Source organism: Helianthus annuus, chromosome 8 (assembly GCF_002127325.2).
Source record: "Helianthus annuus cultivar XRQ/B chromosome 8, HanXRQr2.0-SUNRISE, whole genome shotgun sequence".
NCBI lineage: Eukaryota > Viridiplantae > Streptophyta > Magnoliopsida > Asterales > Asteraceae > Helianthus > Helianthus annuus.
The window spans coordinates 30,289,793-30,312,437 of record NC_035440.2 but is presented as its reverse complement, the minus strand read 5'-3'; the positions used below and the strand labels follow the sequence as shown (position 1 = coordinate 30,312,437).

Here is a 22,645-nt window from a genome sequence, read left to right as displayed (position 1 = left end):
TTTCAAGTCCAGAACTGGATTGCAAAATAGCAGCTAAACTGATCTGTTGAACAGATATATATTACATGTTACTTATGATATGCTTATTTTTGCTATTGAAGACGATTTGATTTTTAGCACCAGTGTTATGGGTAAGTGAGATTTACTTGGGTGGTTCACACTTTTTTTAACGTCTATGCAGGTATTCATTTTTTATTTGCGCTTGGTGGAATTGAATGCGACCGATGAACCCAGATTTCAGCCTACACGCTCCATGGTATCTGTTTTGGATTTTGTTATTTTGTAATATAGTCGACCTTTGGGTTTCGTAGTCTGTCGGGTTGTTCCCAGAGCTAATGTTTATATAAAGTAAAGAAATATTAAAAAATCAGATTAATTATATCTTCATTAGGTAATTGGACTTTCTGTTTATTAGAGCCTACAGAAACTGAATTCTCTAATTCAAGACAGGCAAAAAAGAGTTTATTCTAATAAGGAAACGTGAAGTTAAATACATATCCATAGTTATTATCTAAATGATTTTGTTTACCTTTTTAATCTACTGCTACAAAGGCTCCAAATGTGGAAAACGTCAGGTGCAAGTGCTCAACTAGGATCGAAGAATTTGAGCCATCTAACTTTTTACTAAAACTGCATTTTAGTCTTGAATTTTTTTGTTATTATTGTTAAAATTAGTGTACACTGAGTCTGCTTTTAAATTAGATATTCAACTGTTTAAGGGGTCTATAGAGGAAGTCTGTGCTTTCTTCGATTTTGCAAAAATGTCCGAGGTAGATGAGAATGGGCACAAATACTTGGACCTGCTGAAACAACCGTGACGACTGAGGTAATCATAGTGACATTTTTATAAATTTAAGCAACTTTAATTTAGAATCATATGTATTTCTTAACCATAATTTATCTATCAATTAGTAAACCCCATTGAAGACACCCAATTTGGTGGGGTGAGTGTTGGTTGAAAACTATTACCACATTTAATCACTCTGTAAAATGATGGATACCGAAAGAATTGCCGCTCTCAAACTAGGAACTCCCGGTACAACTATACGGGTCCGCATCTTAAGGAAATGGATTCCCCATTTAGAGCCACCATACACTTGCTACGTACTTTTGGACAAGTTTGTAACAATACAATTAATCTATGTTCATGCTACATTTGTTTCTGATGCAACAAATAACAATAAGCGTTTTTTGATCTTTAATACAGGGAGATGCAATCCAGGCGATAACGCAAATAACAGACAGAAAGTATGCTGAATCAAGCTCAATATGCGGATGTGTTATCGCATCGAAGACTACGTTTGCGGTCCAGTTAAGCGCTATGTTAACATATTGTCACATGAGGTTAACCTTTGAATTGGACCCCTTGCATCCATTATCTCAATACCTGACAACAATGATTTACCAAGATTATATTTCAATCTGTATGGCTACGAAAGACTCGCACCACTTAACAGAAGTAATTAACAAGTAGTAGGTAGTCAACAACCTTATTTTGCCAACCAAAAATTTCAAACAATCATGTTTAAAATATTTGCACCATATTCAGATTTTCTTGGAGTATCGGGCTACCGCAATTAGTAGAAGACCAAGTCACAGGTGACAGAGGTCCTTTTTGTCCACCTTACACTGATAAATTCCAAGTAAGTACCCCTACAATCAAGACATTATGCATTCTATACAAAAGTTACACAACACATCAACCACTGTATCACAAAACACTAACAGGCTGGTTAAACAGGTCAGTTTAGGTCGAGTCATCAGTGATGTCTGTTTGGGTTCACTCAGTTTGCACAATTGTTGATTTAATTCAAGACCCATTAAATGTGCGATATTTAAATTTCTTATTTTAAAATTGATAGAAACTACTTATTCTAAAATTTTACTAAATGTGTCAGACGAGTTGATTTGTATAATTAGTCAAAGCTTAATTCTATCAAACAGCTAGCATGATCATTTTCTTCTATACATTTTAAATATGATTATTTTACTAAACGGGTCGAACAAGACATATTATGTAAACATGAAAATGGTGGAATGGTGAAGCACACCTGGCCCAATGTGAACTATGGGAGTAGTTTTTTCAACTACCGGATGTAAAGTGTTTTTTAATTCACATTTGTATATATTTATTTTAAGATCAAACTCAAAACATCTATATATATAATATATGAATAAAATGTGGGACACGTGTCGCGTTGTAGTGCAAACATTTGTGATTTTTGGCGGGAAAATGTGGGAAGCCTTTTATTTTTACACGGGATCCGCGTGTGGTATATCCATACCCGTTTTTTAGACCCAGGTATAAAAACTATCTAATTAGCCTAAATCTCTCAAACGCATCAATCTTCTCATTCACGCTTTCATTCAAGCTTACAAAACCCTAATTTTGTTCATCGCCGACAAGCAAATCTATCACCATCTCTTTCGATTTCATTAGCATCTGATAAGTCAATGAATCTACAAGGTACCATCTCTTCTTTATCTTCATCATGATCTTCACTGTTTTGTAAACCTCCAATTTATCATATTTCATGTTTTAATTGTTATTGTTATAATACTTATTGTCAATTAGTTTTTACTGTTCTACTGTTCGTCCGGAAACCCTAACGAAACTGTTGATATTGGAGATCCATAAGGCTGTGAACAGGTAAGGCATGCCAGAAAGCTTTACAAGCGGTGATTTTTACAGTTTTTGAGTATTTGGATAACCAGAAATGAGGCCATATTCGTATCTAAAACCCCTTTGGTTTCAAAGGTTATCGAGGAAACGAAAGCAATGTCTTTCCTTTGGGTTACAAATCGGGCAAAAAGGATAAATCGTTTGTTAAAGACCCTGGCATACGTGGCATATTGAAAATGGTAAAGTTGATATTCAATGTGATTATTGTTGATTTAGGATTTCGTTGTTTGTTAATTGTTGAATGTTGATTGTTAATTGTGCATTTTGGCAGACGAGAGAGAGGTTTGTTTTTTAGCCCAATGATCCATCATTGTCTGTTAAGCTTAATGTGGAGTTTAGATTAATAAAAGGCAAGTTAAATTATCTCATGAATGTGATCATTACATTACACTACATTACATTTATTAATGCATTTTATGTGGTTGAATAGAGATGTTGAGTGTATTATATTTGTTCTTTTTTTTTGTTTTGTTATTAAGGACATAAAACGAGTAAGGAGGGTGCGAACAGACCTGCTTTACTTAATCTTACTCAAGATCAGGTTATTTGTGTTTTATTTACACTTTATTTTGTAATTTGTGTGTCTGGCCATTGAGTGAATGCTTTGAATCTAAATATGTCTTTTCAATGAGCTCAGGGTAATTACATATTTGAGTTCGAGAATTTCTCAGATAGGGAGATTTGCAGGGACTTTGTAGGTGAGGTGTTTTGGACTTTTTGGTGTTGTTTTCATCTGAATTTTTTTTATCTTGATTTTGTTTTGATTTTGTTTTAATCTCAAGTACAACCCTTGTGGACAGAGTTGACTTAGAGAGATCTTCTTAAAGCAAGACAATTTGATTCAAGGTCCGTCTGCTGTTTAAAGTAAACACTTCAATTTATAATTCCACGTTATAAACATATATATATATATATATATATATATATATATATGATTATAAGCTCTTGTGATTTCAGGTCGTTTCTTGGGAGAATTAACAAAGCAAGTTTTATCCGATCTTGATGCAAGTAAATACCAGGTGGCGAGTATAGGGTGTCGATATACGGAAGGAAGCAAAGCGAATGGGATCAGTTGGCAAGTTGGTTCATTCATCAACAATTCAATTTATAGTGAAAATGCCGGGTTGACCCAAACCAACTTTGTCGAATTTGTAACTGTTGTACATCCATGCAGTCAGAACTTTTGACCCGAGTGCTTTCACAGCCTCAGAGAGTTCTTATCCTCTTGGTGTTCCTATGATCGTGAGCCTGCTGAAGAGGATATTGTTGTGGATTTTAATCTCACATTAGCAGCTGGACATGTATTGGGTTTGACCTCAGAATTCAACGTCCAACATTCTACTTGGAGTTATTGTTAGGCTCCTCAAACGCCTTACGCAATTTAGTGGTCATCGTTACTGGTCCAAGTTCTAACCAATCTCCTATGTTGTCACCATGAAGGTAAATAATCTAGCCGATTTTTACATGTGAGCACAAGTTAATGAAAAATTAATTGTTGTCATATATATCATCACTTCATCAGTATATGCATTTGTTAACGGTCAAAACATATAATGGGTCAAAACCTGTACTTTTGGTAGAGAGTATTTTCTAAAGGATTAGTATGCCAAATGTTCTGATTAGAATGATTAGCATGTTCTTGACCAATATTTCTCTTTGTGCAGAGGGCAATGCTCGCTTTATCAATGTATTTCTCGAGTCTTGCAGACGGAATCTTCTTTACCTGGTGGTGCTGCTGAAAGAACAGATGCCGCAAGAAAAAACCTATCTATATATTTTGATTTCAACACTTCCTTCAGCTGATAAGAAGTTAGAGATGCCAAGATGGGTGGGTTGGGTAACGGGTCACTTTTCACTACTGGCCGGGTCGGTTGACCCATAAACACTTTCTTATGCATTATAATATTCTATATAAAAAACTTGAAGTGTTAGTTTGTAATAAAAAAAACGATATTATTTCAAAAGTAATCTAAATTTTTTGAATAAAACAATTTAGAGGGTCAAATGTTTAAAATATAGATGCTTGGTGACTTCAACCTGTTTGACCCGTTGCCCTTTTAGCTACTTTTTATTTGGCTCATTTGAGATAAATACAACCCCGATCAATCCATAATGCGTATATATTTATGCCATCGTTATAAGAAGCAAATGTGGTTTGTTTATATTATATCTGTGTGTTGCAGCTTCCTTATTGGCTCAAGCAGAATCTATGACGCCTAATTATCTACAGGAAGAGAATGTGAATGTTCTCAGGTGAATTTTTTAGGTCAGTTTAAGTAACTTTTCATGAACTAATGTGTTAATTATGATTACAAAAACAATATTATTATAATCATAATCTAAATCTTTAAATAAACGATTTATGCAGTTGTATACATTATAAGTATAATTCAACTGACTTATGGTTATTTATATATCAACTAGGCTATCACCCAGGAACTTCCTGGGCTTGGAAAATTTAATTTACAATACACAAAAGTACAAAAAATAACTCTTGTGGTGCTGCTGAAAGTATATGTACTACCTTGCTTAGGTTAGCCATTAACTCACTAAACTCACCTTTTGCAAAAGAGTTTACGAATTATTAATTAACGCTATGTTTCAGATCGGGTTATAATTCGCTTTTCCTAGACTCCCATCGCAACCCGTTTCCCATGATTTTCCATCGTGGCATCTTTGTTTCGCTCTCAACTGATGACCCGTTGCAAATTTATCTAACAAAAGAACCTTTGGTAGAGGAATACGGTGTTGCAGCCAAGGTAAGAAACACTTTCGGTTTTTTTACCTAATTTGTGTTTCAGATGTGCCTAATAGTAACCTAAGTTTTTTAATAAAATGTTTTTTGGATGTTTTTTTTCCTAAATACTACACTTTAGGAGCTTTCAACTCATTTGATAAATTTCTTTATAATCTAATTTTATATTCTACCTTTTTAACTCCGTTTACCAGTTTACCAGTCTGGATTCTCACACGCAGCAAAGGTAAAATTAAGATTCACAACATTTACGCTCTCCGTTAATTTACTCAAGCAACATGTACAGACAGGGCAACGTTGTAAAATCTCGATTTTCAATTAGGTTTTTATATTCATACATGGGATGAAATCTAATTGACATTGCAGGCACATTGGCTTGGAACCAAGTACTACAAGCGATGATATACAGAAGTCAAATGTACCAAAATTGAGGATTGCATTCCGTCATCAAGTAAATTTTAATCACACTGAATTATAACTTAAATGAATTATATAATCGGTTTTTGTCTTTTTTAGTGATAATTTTTATGGGTTTTGCAGACATGGACCGAGGAAATACATTACGTGTATGCAGGACGCTCAAGACTACCTCAAGAAGTCGAGTATTAGTAGGACGGGTAAAGCAGCCTCAGTTCTCATCCTTAGATAAGAAAACACACAATCAAACAAACAAAAGATCTTAGGTTGTTTAGATGTATGCCTTATAAAAGAATGCATTCTAGAAGGCTTTTATGATTTCTTTCGAGCTGCTATTGTGCTTAAGGAGAGTTGGAGACACTACTTGCAATTACAAAGAAGAACCGCAGTCTGTAGCTCTCGCTTCGAAGAATGATGCAGAAAATATGAAACTGGTGGAAAAAAGAGAGGATAGTGGTGGGACAATGGCACTGCCTGTTGAAGGGTTTATTAGTAAGGTTTTGCATGGAGTGGATGGGTTTATGAATCTGGGTCTTCGGTAGGGTCTAATGTAGGTGTTAGTGGGGTGTTTGGGACGAAAGGTACCTCACCTATCATTTGTTGTCATTTATATGTTAAATTTCAGAAGGTATTATGATTAAATGTAGGTTTTTTCTAAAGTACTGTTAGTTCCTTTGATTTTATGATGAAATATTTTTAACATTTAATGCGATGCTTAGTTTTTGCATATTGACATATTCTATTAAGAGGCATTTTTTATTTCGGGTTAACCTTTTAGGAGCTGGTAAACCATACTTCTCTACTTAATTGCTCCATAAGTCTTTTTTCAGGTAAAGAAATCTATTTTTAAAGTGAATCTCAGTATAACGGCTATGAACTACTATAAAATATATAAATTATTTCATATTTGGTGAGTTAGCAATTTGACCTGTTAATCTACAAATGCTTTTGATTTTGGATTAAGTTTTTTATCTAACTGATCAAATGGGCACTACCATAACCGATTGTGCTCTATAAGAGTGTTAGATTGATTCAAGTTTCGTGTGTATAGTTTTGAGAAATTATATGGCTCAGAAACTTTAGATACAATATATGAATGTTCTGTGTTTTTTGCAATTCAATATTTTGCGATATTGTGCTTTTTTGTGATATTTGCTATCTGGAGGCATTACTTCCGGAACACACAAGGTCTTATTTTTGAGGTTGATAGCAATGATAGGGACAAAGATGCAAGAGATGAAGGGGCATAAAGGGGTCTAATCTTTGTTTGACGATAATGGAATCTTAAAAAATAGCTTATTTTGGGTTGGCGAATTTCTTTAATCATAGCCAAACAGTGCCATTGACCAGCCGGGTAGTGACTTTGGTATCGACCACTAGAATTACTATTCGGAGCAACTCATTATGGAGTGCAGGATGTATCTTTGGAGAAATGTATGCTAGCAAGCCTATTATACCTGCTTGAACAGAGGTACTGAACTTTAAAATATAAATCAGATTAAAAAAGTGTTATTAAGATAGGATTATTGAGATTATTTAGACGAAAAACACCCTTCAAGCTCTCTCTATCAAACACTCATTTTTTTGGACATAATCTGGTATGTTTTTCGTGAAAATATTTTAATTAAATTACCAATTTGGGTTCTTAGGTGTCCATCTGACAATTTTAACAACTTTTTTTTTGTCAATAGAATACTAATGTGGGCTTGGGTGGTCTCATTTCAATCTTCTTTAGGCCTTTTTTTATACACATAATATGGCAAAAGTTATCAATTGGGTATTAAAATATATTTGTTCGGGGGTTATCAAATTCTGTTTAAAAAGATCATTTATATATAAAAATTAGAGTTTAGTCCCTTAATCTAGATTCAATACAACACGGATTTACAAAGAATCTTGGTATGGACCATAAAGGCCTAACCGGAGATATCACCATATAGATTATTGTATTGAGTATTTATGAGATATTTTACTTTTTAGGAAATGGTGAAGGCTCGATCAAGAATAATGGTATACGAAGGAGGGTTACAGGTGAAAACATCTTTGGTTTTAAAAAGTGCGCCTATGGTGCAAGGTGCAAGCTGTTAACCCTGGGCGAATGTTTTCCAATGTAATCCATCATGCTTGATTACATATTTGTGTGGGCTATTTTAAAATTTGTTTACACATGTTGCTATTTGAAATATGATGAAATACAAGTGTATGGGTTAGAGACTCTATAAAATCAAAGAGTTACTTAAGCCGCATGTCTTTGTCGCCGCAACGCGTGACGGGTGAAATTTTAATTAAGAACTAATTTTGAAAATGAGCCAACAAGTTTTATTGAATTTTAGTGCAAAGAAAATAACTTTTCAAACACACATTAGTAGTTGCTACTACTTGGGGGCGAAGAAGAGACCAACATTGTTGGTCATTTGATGGTAGCAACTGACATAAAGTTTAAGACATTGTAAAGATTCCTAATTACCATGTTGATCATCCCTTTTTAGATATGCATTTGGTTTTATGTTAGTTTAACAATACTCTAATGTATTATTTAATTACATTTATTCTTATTAATATTCTTCATAAGCGGTTTGATTTAACCGTTACCGTATCATACAAGGGTTCACCCACATGTAAAGAAACGGAAGGAGGCGCTCCATGAAAAAAATAGTGTTATTTTACGTCAAATTCTTGATAAAATCTTGGGTCCGTCATTGTTACCGTATAGTATCGACACCAAAGGTTAAATATTTTTTGAAACACTTATTATGTAAATTAAATCAAAACAATTATAAAACAAAAACAATTATAAAACAATATGACGTTTGAAAACACGCCTTTTTATTTTATTTAATGACATAACTCGATTAATATAAATTAATTTTTTTTCTTCTCGCGAAGTTCGCGGATGGGTGATGCTCATTTAACAGCTTACTTTTATAATTTTGTGATTATGATAAAGTTTGAGTTCATATAAAGTTATTTTACTTCAAATGATAGATGATGAGGAGAAATATGTTGCTGAATTGAACAATTGGTATGATCCAAAAAATTTATGGGCAATAGGCCCCTTTGGCTATTAATCCACCATGATGTGTCTTTTTAGGCGTATGGGTTTCAAAAACATTCTTATACAGAGATATCATTATGAACTAAAAGGGAATTTGCTTTACATGGAAACTTTGAATACATATGGAGACAAAGTTGGGATACTTATGAAACCGAACTAAAAATTTGGAGTGGATAAGGGAAAGAGGATACTTTAGAGGTTTAAAGTGTTATTTTGTACTTTTGTTTATTGTAAATTAAGTTCTCCTAACCCGGGATGTTCCCGGGTGATAGCCTAGTTTTTCCTATGAAGTTAAATTTGCAATGCTACTTTATTATATTGGCTTTTCATCTGTTGTTGACTTAAAGTTATCATTATTATCCATTCACCATATAATTGACTTGGTCACATTTTCTTTTTACGCCACAGGTTTTCAAAATTTTCTTGGTAGTTAGTGAACACCTAATATATGAGTTGAATTTGAGTACAATAGAAAGATACGTAAAGTAACTTTAATCCAATCTAGATTTCATTTTCAAATAAATAGATGTGTTTATCATGACATTATCATATGTGTATCATGATTTTATCAGGGTTGGAGTTGTTGCGAAATTAATGGATTTGAGAGCAGAAACAAAGTTGGTGTTGGATGGTGGATTTTGCAATTCCGGCAAAAACTTTAGGATAGTGTTTGCTATGCAAGGAATGGGAGGTGGAATGGAATGAACTATTTCGAGGGAATGAAAAAAAGTGTGTTTGGTTGGTCAACGTAATGGAATCACCCATTACATAAGTCATTCCATTCCCTCAAATTCATTCCATCCACTCCCCCTATTTTTTTCCATTCCATTCCCTCTCTCAGCCTACGTCACAAACACCGCACATCACCTCCACCATTTGCCACCACCACCACCTGTCGTCGTCACCACCCACCACCAACCTCCGCTGACCACCACCACCACCGTTCTCCGCCGCCCGCCGACCACCGCCACTGCCATCGACTACCATCACTGCCACCCGCCATCGTAAACCACCGCCACCCCGACCACTACCGCCATCCTCCGCAGCAACCTCCCACTACCGTCGACCACCACCACCCACCGTCGTCGTTGCCACCACCATCGCCGCCACCCGCCACCACCGACCACCGACCACCGCCTGAAATTACCACCACCCTCCTCCGACCACCACCACCATCCCCCGTGGCCAGCACCCGCTACCGTCGACCACCACCACCCACCGTTGTCGCCACCACCATTGACCACCATCGCCGCCACCTACCACTGCAGACCACCGCCAACCCCGACCATCGCAGCCACCACCGCTAACAACCGTCACCCACCGACCACCGCCACCCACCACCACCACCACCACCACCACTACCGACCACCGCCACCCATCGCTGCCACCACCACTAGCCGCCACCAATCACCGCCACTAGCCGCCATCAATCACTGCCACCACCCATCGCCGATTTAAATCATTCCTCTTTTCTTACCTACCAAACAACACAAGGTAATGATGTATTCCTTTCCTACATGGTAACCAAACAAGATTATGGAATGTAATGATCCATTTCATTCCTTTGTCCATTCCATCACCTCGTCCATTCCATTCCCTCATCTATTCCATTGCGTCATACCAAACAGACCCTAGGTCTTTTTTTATCCATTACTTTCCAAAATCTCCCTTTGAAATTACTGTTCTTTAATCCAGATCTATGTTGTTCTACAGCGCTTATATTGTGGAGAATGAAAGACAACAAGGGGTGGAAAATTGTTACAGTGTGAATAGCATCAATCAAACAATTGATTTAGAATATTAGTAATCGGAATTATTGCAGTTATGTAGTATCTTGAGTTAATTTCATAAAGGTTTGAATTATTTTTATTTGGATGGCGCAGATCAACCGGCAAGGGCTCCGCAAAGTGGAAACTCTCCTTACTCGAGGACCTAGCACAACTCGCAGGTTCAAAACCCCCTTACAGAGTTACAGTGGTGCTGCCTTAGATTTAGAGCGCGCACATGTGCTAGGAATTGAACTGATGCCCAGGGCAGGAATCTCCAAAGAGTAAACCTTCTCGCCTCCCACTTGGCCACTGGAACAAAGGCTCATTATTTATTTTTTGATAAATTTTTTTGTAGTCTTGGAGAACATGATCACTATGCCAGACCTAATTCAAAAAAAAAATATTACTTTGCGTTGCGATATACACTATGATCGTGACCCGTTTTGTTCTCTACATTATGTTATGTTATCAAACTGAGAATGATTCGGTTTAGCGCGTGGCAACGCGCGCGGGTATAAAACCTAGTTTTAATTAAAAATGCTTCTGGATGCATGGTTTAAACAAAATATTGTAACCTAATAATTTATTCATACAAACTCTTGTTATCCTAATAATTATATTTTGGAATAATGGGTTTTAATAATCCTAACTATTAGCCGTTGGCCGACAACGGTCTCAACTTCAAAAAGAACCCGTGGTGGTCCCATCTTTTCACATATTGTAAACTAATGAACCTTTACTAAACCGAAAAGGATAAGGGAACAAAAAAATTAAGGTTTTTATTAGTAAATAATCATTAGTTTACAACATGTGAAAAGATGGGACCACCAGTAGTTATTTTAAGATACGTGGGAATCGTTACCAGCCAACGGCTAATAGTTTGGATTATTAAAATCAATTATTCATTATATTTTAGCATATATTTTAGCATGAACTTTGACGAAAAAAAGAACCCTAATAATAGGAGGTTGTTAGAGGATAGTTATCTCCAATTTAATTTTGTTATCCTAATAATTATATTTTAGCATGGACTTTGACGAAAAAAACACCCCTAATAATAGGTGGTTAGTGTTGTTATCTCTAATTTAATGCATATGTAATTGGATGCACGTCACCACTTCACCGGCTCAAAGCCATTGCCAGTGAACCATTGGGTGTCAGCCCAATGGCCACCGGCACCTAACTTAAACCAGTTCGAGGCCTAAAGTGTTCGGGTTCTGATGTAGCGCGTGATACTGATGTAGAGCGTGATACGGAAACGAAGATCAAACACGTTGATTCCACGAATACCCGTGTAGTTAGGGGTGAGCAAAAGAAAAAACCCGACCCTACCCGACCATTAACCGACCCGACCCGATCAAACATAAAATATAGAACCGATACACTACCCTAAATATAGGGTCGGTTCCGGTCCATAGGTCAAAGTCGGGTTTCACCATGAAAAGAAACGAGAACCGACCCGACCCGACCCGATTTTATATGAAAAATTGGAACCGATCTAAATACCTAGGTACTTGGGTTCGGGTCGGGTTGGGTAATTTTCGGTTCGGTTCTCGGTTATTTTCCCCAACCCCCAAAATTCCACACAAAAGGCACGGAATTTGAAGTGAAAAAAACAATTATTTTATAAAACTCAAAAACTATCTCCCGAGTTTTGTCCCACGCTAAAGCCACCTGGATCGAAAGGAACATCAATCCGATTCTTTTCGATTATTATCAAGGCCCGCCATTTGTAGTTTTACTTCACGGGTTATCTCATTTGACTCTGAACCTGTACCACCTGGGTCGAACGGAGCATAGGACCATTTCTTGTTCACTATTGTCTTTACCCTATCAATTAATGTAGTTCCAACTAAATAACCATATAGTCGTAAACCATGGACTTCATTATATTTTTTAACAAAATACCCATCAAGTTTAACAACTTTTTCTTCATTTTGATCAATATGAGGGGCATCTTTTGACGACATAGTTTCTCCAACCTCCACAATCTGGCCATCAACCAAATTTTCAAATAGAACCTCGTACCAGATTTTTACAGCATGAGAATTTTGTATACCATGGTTTTCATCATCCAAAATAATTTCCTCAAAACTATTTGTTGGAAAATTACCTTTTAAAATTGTACAAAAGTAAATTTGAGAAGCACCAAAATCTATTGTGTTTCTTAATGCCTTCGACTTCATTGCTTTGCTCATAAATTTTTTTTGCAAGCCCCCCATGCTAACAGGTTGAGTTCCAAATGTAGCCGCTGGACCACCCATTACCATAGTAGGACCATCACCCTTAACGCTATGACTTTTGAAACTTGATTCGTCATCACCGGCTCCCATGATCGTCGACTCTTTTTTGTGGTCATGTCTAATGGTGAGCACACTACTGGTACCACCCGAATCATCGTCGCATGCCCAAGAATACCATTGCTCATCCTCGTATTCATCAAAACATGGTAGAGTGTGATACAAGTGATAATCCCTCTCACAAGCCATTTTGAGCCAGGAATTTACCTCTGATACCAACTGATGTAGGGCGTGATACGGAAGCGAAGATCAAACACGTTGATTCTACGAATATCCGTGTAGTTCTTCCCCAACCCCCAAAATTCCACCCAAAAGGCACGGAATTTGAAGTGAAAAAAACAATTATTTTATAAAACTCAAAAACTATCCCCCAATACAAATTACATGAGAACTTATATAGAGTTTTTATGATCAACTCAATGGACATAAATTAAAACAAGACTTAATGAACACTAAATGTGGATTTATTTCATTACATAATTGAGTCGACACTTGATATTCCCGCATCAGGTTCGAATCCTGCTTGCAGGCTCTTCGCTCCCCTCGAAACGGCTGGGTAGTCACCGCCAAGCAGCGTTGCCGGGTCGCTATCTTGGGGAAGGGGATCCCTCCCGCGGTCAGGGATATCGTGCAATTACCTTTTTTCCCCACTAGTGCTCTAGTGGTAGCCACGAGTATTAAAGTTCCACCTATGGTGGGCACGGGTGAGTTTTCCTCTTCAGGTCTCAAGTTCGAGTCTGGGTGATAGTAGTTTCTCATTGAGGGGTTTAAATTAAGGATCTATTGTGCGAGGGAACTCTCTAACACATACCCAGTTAAGACAATATATGCTAAACCTTTCAACATTCGCGAATAATTCACGCCTTAAAAAAGAAAGAATAACAAAGTCAACTAACTTCGCTGTTCGGTAAGGTGTGAACACAGCACAAATGGTTGCTTAAAACTATAATGTGCCAGTTTGCATCCATTTTCATTATATGATCTTTCATCATGACATCATTATATTTTCGTCATCCTCCGTTACCATTTTTATCGATGCGTGTACTCCCACACTCTCTTCTGTTGCTGCCCCTAGTGGTCCTCCCTTAGACCATAGGGTATGGTGGGGCTTGAATTAGGGTTTGGGTTGAGCATTGGTTGACACATGGAATGGGTGGCAGACATGGGCTAAACCCACATTCAACACGGTATGGTGGGGCGGGGGTTTGAGGCATGGGTTTGGTGGGCTTTGCTGGGCTGACCCGCTGGGCTATTTTAATATTATTTAAAACAAAAAATTTAATTTTTTTTTAATATTTTTAAATAAAGAAAATTACAAAAAAAAATTCTTAACTTTTATATTTGTTTTTTTTATCTCTTCTCTCAACGCCAAGACTAGTTGTAACTTGTCACCCTGTACGTGATCAATGTGCTGGGATAGAAATTTCAAATCATCCCGTTTTTGTTTCTGGGCATCTCTAGCGGCATCTCTAGCTTCTTTCCTCCTTCGTATTTCGGCCCTTTGTTGTTGGAATACGTTGAATGTATCCAACTTGCATGAAATGTCATCCAACTGCTCGCTGTATATTCCTCTACGCGAGCCAGAACTCCCAGCTGAAGGCGATGCCGTACCAAATCTAGATTTTTGACCACGCCTTTTTGAGGCATTTCTTCCATACTCAGGCCGGTTTGGGCTTGGCGAATCATCCAAAAGTTCCTCAAACTCTTGATCTCGTGCATCAGATTGGGTTTGGGACGAGGCCCTTGACCTTTTGGAAGACGAGTTAGTTTCGCTACCAATGGGGATAGTCGCCCACTTTGGATGGAACTTACAAATCTCCCAACAATGCATGAAACGGAAGTCGGTCTTCATATTTGATTTGAATGTGACCACTGCATTTGTCAAAATGTCGGCTTCGGTTTCACCATTTTTAGGGTTTTACTTTGCTTTATTTAAAAAACCACTAAATTTTGTAAGTTGGGTGCTTATCTCGCTCCACTTTGAGGATAAGCTATCCTTTTCACGATAAGCCTCCCTTCCCATTTCTTCATGGAATACTCTACTAACCGATTCCCACAGGGCGGTTCGATGTTGCGAATTTCCTATTTTAATAAAAAAAAATTAATATATTACAAACTTATATAAAAAATAACCATTAATAAAAACAAAGGTTAAGAATACCTAAAGTTGAATGTTGAGATTGTTGACACAAAACCCTCGCCAATGCAACTTCTTCAGCAACGATCCATTTTTGTTGTTTTCGTTTGGCGGTTTCAACTACTTTATCCGCCTCGGTTTTTTCTTATGACTTCTCTTTTTGATGGATTTCGATGCGGAAGGACCATCATTGGGTGGTTGAGTTTCGGGAACGGATTCGTTTTGTGAAAGGTCGATGGAGGTTGGTGAAAGGTCGATGGGCGATTGTGAAAACGGGGTAGGTATCGAATCGTCGGTGTGTGGGAAGTTAGTAAACACACGATTCCCGATATACGATGCATAACCCGCCATGTCGGGCATAGGAGAGTGTATGAAAAATGGACGAGCCATTGGACGAGTGGGTGGTGGGCTAGGATTATTTTCTTGGAATGTATACGGGTTGCTTGGGTCAAAATGACGGTTGTAAGGATGCATTTTTTCGTTTTGTAGAAGGAGAATTGAAGATGTATAGAAGATGTGGTTGAATGTGGTAAAAATGGAAGAAAAATGTGAGTTTTATAGTAAAAAAATGGAAGAAAAAATTAAATTTTTTTTAATATAGCCGTTGGCCAACGGCTAGCCCAACGGCTCTTTTCTTTTGGCCATACACAGCCCGCCATGTCAGCTCGGTTTCCCCGCCTCACGCCCGACTTGAAACCTAAGCCCCAAGGGTCACGCCCCAACCCAAACCCACCCGGGGTGATGCCTTGGACGTTTTCCCTCAACCTACGCCGCAACCCAAACCCCATACCCCATGGCCTAAAATGGAGCGTTAGGGCAGAATGGTGTGGGGCTACAATTTTCCCCAACCAATCAACGTCACCAACTAACGTGTTTATTAAAAAAGATTAAAAATAATTATGTTTTAGTAAACCCCAACCGATCAACGTCACTAACTAACGTGTTTATTAAAAATAGATTGAAAAATAATTATGTTTTTAGTAAACCCCAACCGATCAACATCACCAAGTAACGTGTTTATTAAAAAAAGATTAAAAAAATAATTATGATTTTAGTAAACCCCAATCGATCAACATTTATGTTTTTAGTAAATCAGTATGACTTTGTGAATATGTAGTTTTATATTTTTTAATGACAGTAATATAATAATAACTTTTATATTTTTTAATTATTTCACTACACATCATTTAAACAATATTATATTTGAAGAATAATAATTCACCTTCTGGAGTTCCACCTAAATAAAATAACAATAATATTTCCAAAATAGCAAAATTATAATCAATGGGCTACACATGACAACCATAGTAGTTATTAGGGGAAATAACTTATATAAATAAAGTTGGGTTAGAATCAAAATACAAAAGTAAAATAAATAACAAGGGTAATAAGTCATGATCTTAGATTTAGAGGGTTGAGATTAGTTTTAGAAAAGAGTAAACTGCCATTTTGGTCCCTGTGGTTTGGCCAGTTTTGCCACTTTAGTCCAAATCTCAAACTTATTACATCTGGGTCCCTGTGGTTTGCATTTTGTTGCCATTTTAGTCCAAAACTCAAAATCTCTGATTTTTTACTGTTTAAAACTGATCATTTTGTCCTTTAGTGCAGGGGCATTTTAGTCATTTTTTAAATCTTTTTCTATTTAATGTCATGGAAAAAGAGTTAAAAATGTTCTCTCTCAGATTCATCATCATCTGATTCAAAACCCTAACACACAGCAGCACACAACAGCATGTGTGTTACAACCGCTGTTCGTCTTCTTCATCTCCGTTCGTCTCCGGCCACATCTCCGTTCATCTTCTTCATCTCCGGCGACCTCCACCTCCACCTTCATAATCTTCTCCGACACCCTGTGTTACAACCGCCGTTCACCGTCATCGTCCACCTCCATCTCCGGTAACTATCGCTACACCGGTCATCTTCACTGGCGGCCACCACTTCAACTGTCATCACCTACGTCGAACCACCTTCATCTTCTTCGATTTCTTCGACCTCCGTTCATTATCAGGATAAGTTTTTTTTTTTTGGTGGCGGCTGTTTCGATTTAGGGTTTGGTTTTGGTTATATGTTGGGTTTGGGTTTGGGCTGTTTCGTTTAGGGTTTCAGATTTTTATGGTTATTATTAGATTGGGGTTTCAATCAGATTAGGGGTTTTGAATGGTTCCTTCTGGTGCATATTCTTGTTCAGCCATGATTGGGGGTTTTGAATGGATACAGGTTAAATCAGGGGGTTTTGAATGGATGAATGGATACAGGTTAAATCAGGTTGAATATGATGAGGTTGAAGATGATGATGATCAGGGGGTTTGATCGCCATTTTTAGAGCTTGATTTGTTGTTTTGTTTTGTTTTTTTTTTTTTTGAAAGGGATTTTTTGTTTTGTTGATTCTGCTTTGTAATCATCGTCGAAGATGATTACAGCCTCACCACCAGACAAGCCTTTGAACAAATCAAGTACTTGATTTATATTTGAGGGTTTTTTAATAAATAATGAAAATTAAATGACTAAACTACCCCTCTAGAAAAGGACAAAAAAGGGTCTTTAAATCAGTAAAAAATCAGAGATTTTGAGTTTTGGACTAAAATGGCAACAAAATGCAAATCGCAGGGACCCAGATGTAATAAGTTTGAGATTTGGACTAAAGAGGCAAAACTGGCCAAACCACAGGGACCAAAATGGCAGTTTACTCTTTAGAAAAAAAGAAAATAATGGAAGGGCATAAAGGAAATCTCCATCAATTTAAAACGTCCATAACTTTTTCATACGACATTATTTTTTTTTTAGAAAAATTCACCATAATAACGAGCGTTTTTTTATCTTTAATTTGAGTATGATATTGCTGTGTAGAAATAAAATAAAACGAAGATCAGTTTTACTGGTTTTTCTTTACATTGTGTTAAAGGTTCTTGTCATTGTGTCTTTCAACTGGATTTTGGTCATACATTTTTACTAGGGTTTCTATATATTGTGTAATTATCAAAACTTATAACACAACGTTAATTGGGGTTTTGTCCATTGCATTTTTATTACAACGTATAACATAATGTATGACACAATGAAGATGGTGTTATATTTAGGTTTTCTATACATTGTGTTATTGGTTCTGGCTATTGTGTTTTTTTTTTAACTAGGTGGGTTTTCTATACATTGTGTTATATGTTCTGGTCATCGTGTTTAGTCTGCTATCCATTGTGTTTTAATTTGTTGTTCCTTGTGTTTTTAGTATGTTGTCCATTGTATTTTTAGTCTGTTGTCCATTGTGTTTTAGTCTGATGTCCATTGTGTCTTTTATTTGCTAGTCATCAATTGTGTCTTTTATCAGTGTCCTCAATTGTGTTTTTAGTCTACTTTCTATTCCGTTGTTAGTTTGATACTTATTGTGTAATACGTTATGTCCATTGTGTTTTAGTCTGTTGTCCATTGTGTCTTTTATATGTTGACATCGATTGTGTTTTTGGTCTATTTTCCATTGTGTTTTTTAGTTTAATACTCATTGTGTTTTAGTTTGATATATTGACAAGAAGAAAAGAAAGATACATCTTCAACTAAGGATCAGGAGAAGATCAAAACAAAGAAGACAATCAGATAGAACCTTTCTGATGAAGTCTGATGATAAATATGGTATTTATCATCAGAATCTGGTAAAGTCTGATCACCAGAAATCTGATGATCAAGTTCATCAGAATTCTGGTAAGTAGTTACCAGAATTCTGGTAGACCCACTTGTCTTCTAGATAAGGCTTGACACAAACCCAAAAAGGAGCAAGTTGGCAATAACTGATTCAATGAATATGCCAAAAAGTCACTTTGCGCAGAGCAAGTAGCGAATAAACAATTTTTTATTCAGATCTGAACTCTCTATAAATAGAGATGTCAAACCCCGAAGGTTAAACGAGTTGTGCTTAGCATTTAATACACACACTACAAACTCTCTATAAATAGAGATGTCAAACCCCGAAGGTTAAACGAGTTGTGCTTAGCATTTAATACACACACTACAAACTCCATTGCCCTTCACTTAGAATTCTTTGAGTATTCGTTTTGTAATATCCAATAACTTTGTCTTTGCAAAGTCATTTAATACACTTGAAAAATTCTATAACTTGTTTCTTGAAAGTCTGATTTCTAGTTCCGCACTATATTTTCCTATTTAGTGGAATCATTTGCCATACTAAGTTTGGGTATCTCTATATGGGATCATCAGCTGCTAATCATCTGGGTATCATGGTTAATTCTTTTACCGAAAACAACGGGGACGTAAGTCTAGAACTTCCATGATACCATACATACGTGTACATACTATACATACATGTATATAATACATGATGCATACAACCATCAATAAGTGATAAAAATATCACAGTCACCCCTGAATAAGTGATTCTAAATCACATCTATCTCCGAGAGTCAAGTTCGTCTCTTTGTCGGTACGATGGTACTAACCTGTTCACGGACTTGCTCTTGTGTCCTGCATGCATTGAATATCAAGTTCCTCATTAATAAGTGATTTAATCAAATAGGGCTTGTATTCATCCTCGAATAAGTGAGTATCTCACATCATATACGTTGAAAACAAATGATAAATGGTATACTCACCAGTAAGATGAACTCTCGTGCATACCTTGATACGGGCACCAGTCGGTAAGTATAAATCATACCATAATCGTATCCCCTAACCGCGAGTAAATTTGATAAGTTGAGCTTAAGTGGACAAGAATACCGATAATATATTGTTATAGGATGCTTATCTAAATGTTTACTAATTGAACAACAAGAGCGTTTTTGGCGTGACCGACACTGATATGATTCTCTTACCCTCGAAACTCGCAAAAAGAATGTCTTTAAATATTTATTTACTGTTTTCTGTCTTTACATCTGAAATGTTCAAAAATACCAAAAAGATTTTAGGTGTGTTTTAATATAAACTTTATAAAAACCAAAAAGATTTTATTTCTATGTTATTTTTTATTGCCCGGTGTTGGAACTCGAGTCTTTTCCACCTGAAACCTGATCGAAACCAAAACAATTGCATCTTCATAAACGGTCAAAGTGAACAAGTTTTGAAAGTTAAAATCTAAAATTGAACAAATTTTTAAACTTTCAAACTGTTGTCGGTTGGTAGTTGATTGAGAGTTGGTCACATGTGTGTCAGTTGTTTATATGAACTATATTCCAAGCGGTTGTTCTCATTACACGTTTAGCTCTGTTGTGTGTGCAGATGTGACATCCGAACCAGCTAAAGGCGAAGAAAACGTGTTAGATGACAAGCTTTGGAATGAAGACACGACATGGATGCAGTCAGAGCATCAAGATAATCGAGTTGCAGCTGACCACTCATCAACACCACAAGGATCTAAAGATTTGAAGATCAACGTCTCACAAGCAACATTCAAGGGAGAGTTTGATGATGCGCCTCTTGACAGTGACAAGTGAAGACATCTGAAGATCCTACAACAATTAGAAGAACGAACCATCACGAGCAACATCCAAGGGGGAGTTTATTGATAGAGTTTTGTGTGGATGTGGCTCGGTTCGGTTCGGTTTAAGACCGACGTCACGACATTCTTCTGTCGTGCGCCCCAGAGAACGACGCACGAAGCACGAAGAGCCGCGAGCTGACAATACCATGACATCATCATGATGATGTCACCTTTAATATAACTTGAACTTTGAATGGCTGAACTTTGCATGAAGATCCACGAAGAACCATGCAACTAACGAAAAACATAAATACTTCGTGGGCCTGGTCTTTCAGCTACATCAACGAAAAACCCTTAATGGTTCGTGGGTTTAGATCTTTCATGGGCTTCTTATTGGACCAGTAAATCTTTCGTTGGATAGCTGGGTATGTTGGCTATATATAACAGAATTTGTAACACAGTTTAGACAGAGATAGCCGGTAGGAACTTAGAGAGAGTGTGTAGTGAGAGAAAGTTGTCGGGTTGCTTTGTATTAGTCGAATCTTGTACCGAAACTCTGTCGAATTCAATACACAACTTGTTAAACGTTGAATCTTTTTATTGTGTTTACTCTCTCGCTCGGTTTGTGTCGTAACGGGGATTCTGCACTCGTTACGGCATCCGAAACAAGAAGTCATCGTAGTCCAACGATCCGTATCGGGACCTACAAAATCTATACTTATTTATACATGCAAAATGCATTTATATATTCATCTATTCATACATTACACTAATGCATTGCACTTGCACGCTTAAAATTCTTGAAACGAGATGATTATACGTGAAACCAACCAAAACCACACATTCCAAACGACATGCACTTTTCATGCGACTGGCACCCCCTTGTCGTGCGAAAGGGCCTTTCGCCCGAAATCACCTGTCGTCCTAAACCCAAATCCAGCCTATAAATACCAACCCACTCCTTCATTTCTCAACTTCCACAACTCCGAAATTCTCTCTAAAATTCTGATTTCACACACTTGAGCTCAGCTACTTCCAGCAACTTCCTAAGTGAGTTTACAACTCATAAACACTCTAATTCCTTCAAATTTTCTTCTAATTTTATTATCTTTTCAACATTCTTCAATCTTAAACACTTGGTTTATTAGTTTTGCCTTGGAAATCTGATTATAACTTTCAACTGGTTGAGGACCAAGCTAAAGATTGTTGATATATCTTTCAAACTTTTATAAAACAAACTTTCTGTAACTAAACTTGGCCGAATTAGAGACTCACTGAGATCACAAGCTAGGCTCATGGCTGTTGGTTAGTGTTAGAGTCGATTCCAGCCGAGAAGATGAATAGTTCAACTAAAACCGAATTGATTCATCTCGAAACAACGCCTATTGCATGAAAGGCAACTCTCTCCCATGAAAGGTTAACCCTTTCGCGCGACAGGGACATCCTCTCGTACGAAAGGTTCTGATTTCACTTGTTCTGACATTTTCTAAACTGTTGTATGTTAATCAGTGTCACGGCCCTCGGCCCCGGTTTGACCAAGTCCAGAGCCGTGAGGCAGGAAATCCTGTGGTATTAAATTTTAAGCAACAGCGGAAGTCTTTTTAAAACAGGATCTTTTAATATTAAAACTGCCCGTTTACATAATTTAGGAATAAAACCTTGTAATTTACAATAAGGTGATTTCACTGGGAAATCTTTATTTTACAAAACATGTTTCTTTATTTATTTACATTGAGCCACTTTTCTAAGCTGGAAGTGCTTCACGGCACTCTTTCTTTACTCACAAAAGATAACCTGAAACATGTTTGAAAAAGGTTTTGTCAGCGGGGAAATACTGAGTGAATCATTCAGTTTACTAAAACGACTTATTTGTTATAATTTACAGTATCAAGAGAGATTACAATGTTTCTGATATCAAACCAACTACCCACAGTATTTGTCACTCGACTTGTTTCGGTGACTGTGGTCATATCCCCCATTGGCTGCCCCAATGGTGACGAATATCACTAATTAGGTTCGCTCACCTAAAGTGATAAAAATAGTAGTAATATATACAATACCCCACATACCGGCTGTAATTTGGTGATTACATAAACTTAATCACTGTAAT

The 22,645-nt window shown here is 36.8% G+C and overlaps 1 protein-coding gene and 1 long non-coding RNA gene across 21 annotated transcripts; both read left to right on the top strand.

Annotated features, from left to right (window-relative positions):
* Window positions 1-2,329: 2,329 nt before the first annotated feature.
* On the top strand, window positions 2,330-3,038 carry LOC110872607. The gene is made up of 3 exons (XR_002554560.2): window positions 2,330-2,467; window positions 2,631-2,862; window positions 2,955-3,038. It is a non-coding gene; the product is annotated as an uncharacterized LOC110872607 (long non-coding RNA).
* Window positions 3,039-3,156: 118 nt separating this feature from the next.
* LOC110872605 (AMP deaminase-like) lies at window positions 3,157-7,850 on the top strand. Of its 20 annotated transcripts, none has more exons than XR_004864960.1 (11): window positions 3,157-3,224; window positions 3,316-3,381; window positions 3,484-3,529; window positions 3,641-4,123; window positions 4,348-4,549; window positions 4,867-4,949; window positions 5,289-5,442; window positions 5,633-5,664; window positions 5,805-5,889; window positions 5,979-7,326; window positions 7,836-7,850. XR_004864960.1 is itself a non-coding variant. In XM_022121433.2 (11 exons), exons 6-11 carry the CDS (start codon window positions 4,508-4,510, stop codon window positions 6,045-6,047), a joined length of 414 nt encoding a protein of 137 aa, XP_021977125.1. In that variant the 5' UTR covers window positions 3,157-3,224; window positions 3,316-3,381; window positions 3,484-3,529; window positions 3,703-3,762; window positions 3,858-4,123; window positions 4,348-4,507; the 3' UTR covers window positions 6,048-6,567. The 20 variants fall into 20 exon arrangements, 14 of the variants coding, with proteins under 14 accessions (XP_021977125.1, XP_021977118.1, XP_035832497.1 ...); XR_004864959.1 differs by adding an exon at window positions 5,108-5,216 and having other exon boundaries at window positions 4,348-4,949; XM_022121433.2 differs by lacking the exon at window positions 7,836-7,850 and having other exon boundaries at window positions 3,703-3,762; window positions 3,858-4,123; window positions 4,348-4,511; window positions 4,867-4,936; window positions 5,979-6,567.
* The last annotated feature ends 14,795 nt before the right edge of the window (window positions 7,851-22,645 follow it).

What these genes read in the sequence shown, in the direction of transcription:
- LOC110872605 (XM_022121429.2), top strand. An exon ending in GAGAATGTGAATGTTCTCAG is followed by an intron (nt 4,937 to 5,288) that starts GTGAATTTTTTA and finishes GCTATGTTTCAG; the next exon opens with ATCGGGTTATAATTCGCTTT. An exon ending in GGATTGCATTCCGTCATCAA is followed by an intron (nt 5,890 to 5,978) that starts GTAAATTTTAAT and finishes TGGGTTTTGCAG; the next exon opens with ACATGGACCGAGGAAATACA.